The sequence below is a fragment of the Physeter macrocephalus genome, chromosome 4 (assembly GCF_002837175.3).
Source record: "Physeter macrocephalus isolate SW-GA chromosome 4, ASM283717v5, whole genome shotgun sequence".
Classification (NCBI taxonomy): Eukaryota; Metazoa; Chordata; class Mammalia; order Artiodactyla; family Physeteridae; genus Physeter; species Physeter macrocephalus.
In genome coordinates, this window is record NC_041217.1 from 131,839,217 (window position 1) to 131,848,337 (window position 9,121).

At 38.7% G+C, this 9,121-nt stretch overlaps 1 protein-coding gene across 14 annotated transcripts in view; it reads right to left on the reverse strand.

The window, feature by feature from the left end:
* PATJ (PATJ crumbs cell polarity complex component) overlaps positions 1-9,121 on the reverse strand; it is a 363,430-nt gene that overhangs the window by 261,589 nt on the left and 92,720 nt on the right. For all 14 annotated transcript variants that reach the window (XR_008617259.1, XR_008617260.1, XM_028489331.1 and 11 more), the window contains exon 18: positions 642-851. Coding sequence is in view for 12 of the 14 variants with exons in the window: in XM_028489331.1 (XP_028345132.1) it covers positions 642-851 (210 nt within the window). In the remaining 2 variants the exon portion in view is untranslated. The remainder of the gene's footprint in view (positions 1-641; positions 852-9,121) is intronic.

Consider the following 9,121-nt stretch of genomic DNA (forward strand, 5'->3'; position numbering starts at 1 on the left):
ACTCCAGTCAGAAACAGTGATCTAGGGAAGTTGCAGGAAAAAAAAAAAAGAAAAAGAAAAACAAACAGTGATCTGACATAGTACATGAGATTAAACAATAAGATGACTTCAGGATGGCTTGACCATATCGGAGTTTAGATGCTAGGGGTTACAAGGCACATTGATGGTCAGAAAAGCATATTAAAATCTTACTGAGATATGGTTAACTAGATTTCAACTCACCAAGCCATCTCGACATCATGCCCAAATGAAAGTTAAAACACATAAACACACTTATTTTAATTTATAACATAAGGAATGAAATGAGAACTTAGAAGTCTGTGCTAAAAGTATAAAGATAAAAGTAGTAGCAGTAGGACTAGTAATGTTGGCAGCTAGCACTGATGTAGTAATGTGCTAATAAGCACTTAACAAAAATCATCTTTAATCCTCAAAATCCTATGAGGTAGACATTTTTTTCTGAAAATTAAGTCAAGGACGTTAAGAAACTTGCACAGACACATGTATAGTAAGCAGTGGAACAGGGATTCGAAGCCAGGTGTATTTGTCTGCAAAATCCATGTTCTTAACTATTGATATTATCAATATCCTATAATGATATAGCATTATCATTTCCTATATTAACAAAATTCGACCCTTACCACCAAAGGCTTACAGATGCCAAGGTGTACAGTGCCTGGTGGCACAGCTTTCAACACTTCCACAGCTTCAGCAAGTGTGGCGTTGTCCAAACAGTATTCATTGACTGAGACCAGGCGGTCTCCAGGTAATAGTTCTCTGCCTCTTTCTGCCACACCATCGGCCACCAGGGAGCGAATCACAATCACTGATCTTGTGGGATCTAAGGGGTCCTAAGGATCAAGCAAAAAAGAAAGATGAGTCAGTTCCCTAAAAACAAATATATAGCCTTAAGACAAGTATGTGGACAGTTATACCTCAGCGATATTGTGGGTTTGGTTCCAGACAACTACAATAAAGCGAATATCACAATAAAGTGAGTCACATAAGTTTTTCCGTTTCCCCAGTGCATATAAAAGTTATGTTTACACTATACTGTAGTCTACAAAGTGTGCAATAACATTATGTCTAAAAAAACAATGTCATACCTTAATTTTAAAATACCTTATTATAGGGGCTTCCCTGGTGGCGCAGCGGTTGCGCGTCCGCCTGCCGATGCAGGGGAACCGGGTTCGCGCCCCGGTCTGGGAGGATCCCACATGCCGCGGAGCGGCTGGGCCCGTGAGCCATGGCCGCTGAGCCTGCGCGTCCGGAAATAAAATACCTTATTACTAAAAAATGCTAACCATCATCTTATGACACAGGGTTGCTGCAAACCTTCAATTTGTAAAAAATGCAATATCTGCGAAGTACAAATAAAGCTAAGCACAACAGAAAAGGGTATGTCTGACTCATGAATCTCATTTGACTATTTACTTTATGTGTCCAGTATTCTGGTGGTATTCTTCCAAAAACAAAATCTATTAAAATATCACTCTATACATCCACACAAATATCAGCTTGTATGAAGGTAAAGCCATAACCTTAACAACTTCAGTTGCATGTCTGAGTGCTCCATACATATATATTTCTTTTTAAAAGTTTTGATGACTGATAAAAAGAGATCTGGGGAGAGTTGGACCACAAAAGATCTGGGGAGAGTTGGAAAAGAATCTCTGACGTCCTTAAGCATAGTCACACTATGGACCAAAGACAAGCCCATCTATTATTGCTCTTGGGCAATAGGTAAGCTCCAAAAGTAGCGTACTATGGGAAAAGATACTGCATTCTTAGGCATTCCACCAGTATAAAATCTTCTTGCTAAATCACTTAAGTTCCCAAAAGACATGGAAACCATGGCATATACCACTGCATCTAAAAAGTATGTTTAAAAATAACGTAACCTAAAATTATGACATGGTATAGGTACCCCTAGGTAAGAATTATTCTAATATTAGAGGAACTGAATTATCAATTCATGAACAAAACCATCGTGCAAATCTCTCTCATCCACTGGGAGGGCCCCATATTTCTTTTCATTAAGCACGGAAGATAACACTGACACTCTATAAATACATTTGGCTAATAAAAACCTATTTATAGCCACACTATTATTTTTTATTTTATTCAACAAACACTGGTATATAGCACTTAACTATGTGTCAGGCTCCGTTCTAAGTGCTTGACAATCATTAATTCAGCTAATCCTTACAACAAATTCCAGGATGTGGGTAGATTTATTGTCTGTATTTTACAAATGAGGAAACTGAAGGTCAGAAAGTTAAGGAAACTTGCCAAGATCACCCAGCTGGTGAGTGGCAGAGCCAGGATTCAAACTCAGTCTGGCTCCTAAGCTCTTCTCTTAACCACTGTGCTCTGCACCATAATAATAATCAGAACAAACTGGAAATAAAGAGTTATGAATGGAAAAGAAACATTCATGTGGAAATCTTATGGTTGAGTAGAATCTCTTATTTGTCCTAATGGTGGACGTATATGATACAATTACTAAATCTCGAAGTTCGTAAGGGAGAGAAAAAATAAATCTCACTCTTAACATCACTTGCTTGGTTTGTCTGTTTTGCTCCTACTGTTTCATTATGTACATACTGTTCCATAAAGGCAAAATGTAGTAACATGAGAGTCTACTACTGTTAGTTTCTATTAAACCCTTCCTGAGAAAGTAGAAACTACCACGTTTTGTGTTAGAATGGTTAAGACTTTGGAATTAGTAAAGTGAGAATTTGCCAGGTTCCAGGCTATGTCTGTTTGAAGTGGTTGATGGTTCTTTTGAAGGTTTCTGCTGCAGTTTTCTATACCTCTCTGTTGTAGGCATCAAGACTTATTTTCAATACTGTATGGAATCTTAACCAAATATACCATATTTAAATCAACAAAGACTATAGAGCAAATTCCTTGAAAAATGCCTTCAAACAACTTATTTTACTTTCCTTAACTAAATCTTGCTTTTCCACTACCAAGTCAAGAGATTCCTGGTAAATTTCTAACATGCTCTGTTGTAATAACACCACATACTAATAAAGAGGATTGAAAGTAAAAATAGTCATGGGAACTCACTAATAAAGTACCATGTTAAACTATAATTACACCAATATTTTCAAGTAGAGGGAGCTATTGCATAGGAAGAGAACAATAAGGAACCTCCCCCCCCAAAAAAAAGTACAGTGGGATATCAGCAGCGATCAGTGCAGTAATATAAAAGAGCTGTCTATTTTGTCACCAGCAACCATGAATCACAACACACTTTTTCATTCTGAAATATGAAACCATTACATTTTAAGTTTGACACACTAATAAATAAGCTGTACAATTATGTCCTTCATTTAGGCTGCCAGTTTCTGATGGAAGGCTTTTTTATTGGGGGGGAAGGGAAACTATAAAATAGCTTATTCCCTTCATGAAATGCACAGAAAGCAGCTAGCATTACTTCATATAAGTAATTACTAAACTTTCTTAGAGAAAACTGCAACAGTAAAATACACCAAAAGCAAATAAATGATTTCACTGGGTGGGTGTGAGCCATCTCTGCAGTTTCATATAACACCTAATCAAAAAGTACTATTTTTTACCCAAATAAATAGTGAATTGGTTTTCAAAATGCAACCAGTTGAAATGATAATTAGAAACATCTCAAAGAAAGATTACCAGGAAATAAGGGAAATAGAAAATAGATCAATAGATTTCCCTTATTATAGAAAAATCATGGTGAGCACTTATTTATACAAAATGCAACCTTCTTTAGACCGCAAACTAGTACCAGGTGTGCCTGCTTACTAAAATTTATTCAGGCTTGGGCTTCCTAGTTATTCTAAACACTAAATCCAATCTACCACCCCTTTTCCTGGGGGAAAGAAGCCAATGGCAGCTTCGTTGTCACTTAAAAAAAGACAAACCACCCACTACTGAAGATACCCCATTATGGATAATCACCACTGCATTTTCTATGATGACTTTTCTGACCAGGTGATCTCTCACGTAGCTACATGGAGTTGCTTTAATGAGTAACAGTCATTTCCTTTCATGGTCATCACATGTAGTAGCCACCCTATGGAAGAACAGCAGCTGCTACTGCCTACCAGGGCGGCTACTATTCTTGAGGCTTTGCCACATACGACATGCTTAAAAACCAGGCTGCTTCTCATCAGAAAAGTCTGTTTTCTGAAAATGTAGTCTACAATATCATACCCATGTTAAATCCAACAAAATGTTACAAAGATATTTCTCAAGACGTCTACCCAGCTTCTAGACCCTATCCAGATTTTTTCAAGTCCCCATCAGTTTTTATCACCTTTTATCATAATTTTAAAATCTCTAATTTTTCTTGTTTTTGGTAAACAACACTGTAAGGAACATTGTATTCAAGAATCAAGATGTTGTTTTAGACTAAACAGCCAATAGGGGGTACTAAATACCAACCACAGAACACAAGATACATCATCTTTTACTATGCAAGCCATTCTCCTCTTCTGAAAGATGTTTTTTTCCTATTTATTCAAAATCCTTATATTCTTACACATGTTCTAACAGTATCCTGTATGTCTGCTTTAACTCAACCATTTATGAAAGTCATTCCCTACACCTCTTAAAAACTCCTACAATCAATTAGGCACAGGCAACTTTCATCAGAATGCTACGTGGGAAGACAGGAGCTCTAAACCTGAATTCTCCTGGCTACTTAGCTATGAAATCCTAAGAGAACCAATCTAACTGCTCTGTCTCACAGGTGAATAAAAGTGCCTGAAGAAAAGCTCATATGAGGATTTTTGAGGTCTCTTGAAGTGATACTAATGTTTGATAGTTATTATAAACACAGGAAGTTTCAATGTCGGGGGAAATCCAAGGTGACAAACAGACTTCTCTCCTCCCATAGTCCCTGAGTGGCACTGCCATACACCCAAGCACTCACTCGCTCTCTCTCACCTTTTCACTGGGTTGCTGGCTAGGGCACGTCAATTGACCTTCTGTCTCTTCTATCCGATCCTTTCTCTCCATTTCTGCTGCACTGCCTTGGTGCAGCTTCTCATTATTTCTCGCCTATGCAACTGCTTCAGTCTTCCCAAAGGTCTACCTGTCTCCAACCTTACCCTCTTCAGTCTATTGTCTACAGAAAGAAAATAATGATTTTTAAAGATAAAAATGGGATTGCGGGCTTCCCTGGTGGCGCAGTGGTTGGGAGTCCGGCTGCCGAGGCAGGGGACACGGGTTTGTGCCCCGGTCCGGGAGGATCCGACATGCCGTGGAGCGGCTGGGCCCGTGAGCCATGGCCGCTGAGCCTGCGCGTCCGGAGCCTGTGCTCCACAACGGGAGAGGCCACAACAGGGAGAGGCCCGCGTACTGCAAAAAAAAAAAAGGGATTGCAATTCCTCCCCTGCATAAAATATTTCAGTGACACCCACTGCCTCCCACTGCCTTCACGATAAAGTGCTCTTTGGCAGAAAAATTCCTTCAGGTCTGCAGTTTAGTCTCATCTCCCCTTGCTCTTCCCACATGTACCACTGCTCACCCCCAATCTGCCCCATACATTGTCCCAACAATCCAGAACTACTGAAGTTCACGACTGTGGAAGGCTTTGGTATGCTTCACGATATTCTACAAACCATTCCATCTGCCAGGAATGTTTTTCCTGCCACACTGCCACTTATCTGTATCTTTGCCACAGAGTCAACTCACATGTTTCCTCCAATGAGAAGCTTTCCCTGACTTCCTGAAGAGACTCAAGCACTTCCTACTCTGTGGTTATCTCTAAACCTAAAAAAAGACCTTCCATTATAGCATTTGTCATAATATAGTTTTCTCACTGTCCTTGACTTTTTAGAATAAGTTAGGCCCTCCTGCTAGATGTATACACAGCATGATGCACTTTTCCTATTACAACTCTTTTGACATTCTACTGAAATTATTTTAACCATCTTTCCTACTAAAAATAAGCTTCATGAGAGCAAGGATATGTTTGCTTATTTGCTACTTTATTTCCAGGGCCGACTACAGTGCCTGCCACAGAGAAGGGACTGAATAATAGCTGAAATATCAAATGACTGAATCTATTTAGGTTCTCCCTCCTTGCTGGACTATAAGTACAGCTATAAGGCAAAGGCTACATCCTGTCATATGTGAATAACAACAACAACTGTTAACACTTACTGAGGTCTTGCCATGCCAGGCATGATCTAAATATCTTACTTCACTGAACCTATTTAATTAATCCTCACACCAACATGAGGTAGGTTCCATTATTATCCCTACTTTCCAGATGAGAAAACTAAGGCAGAGGAAAATTAAATAACTTAACCAAAACACACAGTTGATAAGTAGTAGAACCAGAATTTAAACCAGCCAGTTAAGCCCCAGAGTTCATGCTGTTAGCCACTATGTCATGCAGCTTCTTAAGGTATTTGCTAAATGAATGAATGTTGAAAGAAGGCAAATTGTTAGAATATATATTTATTACCTTGCCAAAGTGTATAAAACTGAGTCCCTAAAGTACCACATTTGGCCACTAGAGGCTTATATGTTGGTACCTAGTTGATGAAAGTTAGAACAGAATGTGCAGCCTGCCTCCATGGACAGCTAAAACATACATTTGTTTGCCAGATTTTAATTTACACTTAACGTTCTCAAGAATCCATTCCTTTGGTGTCCTTTGGACACCTTCACATGAACACATACAAACATGTGACAAGCCTTATTCCCAAATGGATGGAATTCAAAGTTCAGAAGTGTCTATAAAATGTATTATATGAATATTTGTGTACATTCCCACAGATCAAAGAAACATGGTTCACATGAACTAAAGCACTGTACAGTGGGGTCACCTGGGGCAGAGAGGTGGTTCAATTGAAATTGGGCTCTCTCAGAGACAAGGATATCAACCAGAAGATGTAGAGAGCTCTAGTCTTAAAGCTGCTCCAAAACTAAAACTACAAATATAGGTAAGCAACCATGGCAAACTCAGTGGAAAGGCATGAAGCAGAAAATATTACATAAAGAGGAGACAGAGGAAATGAACATGAAGGAAAGTGCTCACATTTAATAAACAGGCCAATGCCTCAGTAAAAGGCATTTTTTAAAATAAGAGGAATATGAGACATACACCAAGGACAATTCTGACATTCAACATTTATATGTTTGCAGTATTACTCCAATAAAGGAAAACAAAAATCAAGGTGTTACAAGGACTTGACTACATGGATTCAAAATAAAGGATAACTGGGACTTCCCTGGCGGTCTGGTGGTTAAGACTCCACACTTCCACTACAGGGGGTGTGGGTCCGATCCCTGGTCAGGGAACTAAGATCCCGCATGCTGCGTGGCACGGCCAAAAAAATAAAGATAAAAAATTTTTTAAACTAAAATTAAAAAAAAAAAGACAAACAAAAAATAAAATAAAGGATAACTTTTGGGTTGTTCTTGTTTTAAAAATCTATTCTATCACCCAAACTTTGAAAAACGTTAAATAATGGAATAAGAGGACTTCCCCGGTGGCACAGTGTTTAAGAATCCACCTGCCAATGCAGGGGACACGGGTTCGATCCCTGGTCCGGGAAGATCCCACATGCCTCGGAGCAACTAAACCCGTGTGCCACAACTACTGAGCCCGCGTGCCACAACTACTGAAGCCCAAGTGCCAAGAGCCCGTGCTCCGCAACAAGAGAAGCCACCGCAATGAGAAACCTGCGCACCACAACGAAGAGTAGCCCCCGTCTGCTGCAACTAGAGAAAGCCCGCACACAGCAATGAAGACCCAATGCAGCCAAAAAAAAAATTTTTTAATAAATAAATTAAATTTTTAAAAAGGCTTATTTTCACTTAAAAAAAAATAATGGAATAAGAATGTAGTGACCACAATAGGATGGCAAAGAGATAGACAACAGTTTATTTCAGGTAAAAACTTGGGTACAAATTACTTACCTTTGATAATGTTGACACTTATTGACAAGCGAGTACAATAAAACATAAAGTTGGCCTACAGTAAACTCATGAGAGGAAATATGGTTCATTCATACAGGCTTAATTCTATGTCATTAAAGTTCTGCGCTCTTAGACAGCTCACCACACCAAAATACCTGCTCTCCTGTATTGCAGGAGTCCTTCCTCAAAATGAAATGATTCCAAAGAATGACTAGAAAACAACTTCAAACAACTATGAAACAGAAAGCGCTCTACAAATCAGATCTCCTAACCAATGAATTCAATGTTGTGGTGACATTATTACAGAATTGGGCTACTGAGCTTCACTCTACAAATAGTTATTCACATTAGTGTGAGGAATTATGTTTCAAAGATAATTTGAAAGGACCTACATAAATTTCTGGATAACATGAGGCAGCTAGCACATACTATTTGATAAGAGAATTGCTCCAACTTAATAATGGTCAACTGAGAGAAAACTATGAAAGCAGCAAAGAGCCCAATATAACAAAATTTACCATTTTAACCTTTTTTTTGAATTTTATTTTATTTTTTTTTTATACAGCAGGTCCTTATTACATTTAACCGTTTTTAAGCGTACAGTTCAGTGGCAAGTACATTCACATTGTTGTACTACCGTCACACTTTTTTTTTTTTTTTTTTTTTTTGGCTGCGCAGCTTGCAGGATCTTAGATCCCCGACCAGGGATTGACCCCAGGCCACCGCAACGAAAGCGCCGAGTCCTAACTGCTGGACTGCCAGGGAATTCCCCCATTTCACTATTCATCTCCAGAAATTTTTCATCTTCTCATACTGAAACTCTATATCCATTAAGTGAGTCCCCATTTCCCCCCAACACTCAGTTCCTGGTAACGACTATTCTGCTTTCTGTCTCTATGAGTTTGTTCTAGGTTTGAAGAGTATACTCTTAAATGTGGCAATTATTTTTTGAACTAAAGAGTAGTAAGTTAAAATCTAAATGAATTAACAGCTAAATAATTTTTAAAATAAGATCCCAAGGAAGTTACTGAAATGGAGAACACAGAAAGAAACCATTAAGTTTAAAAGGGAGATAGCTAGTTATTTCATCCTGGAGGTAGGCAGAAGAAGGAATTGGGTACAAAGAAGGGCAAAGCAAATGTTCTTTTACACACACACACACACACACACACACACACACACACACAGAGAGAGA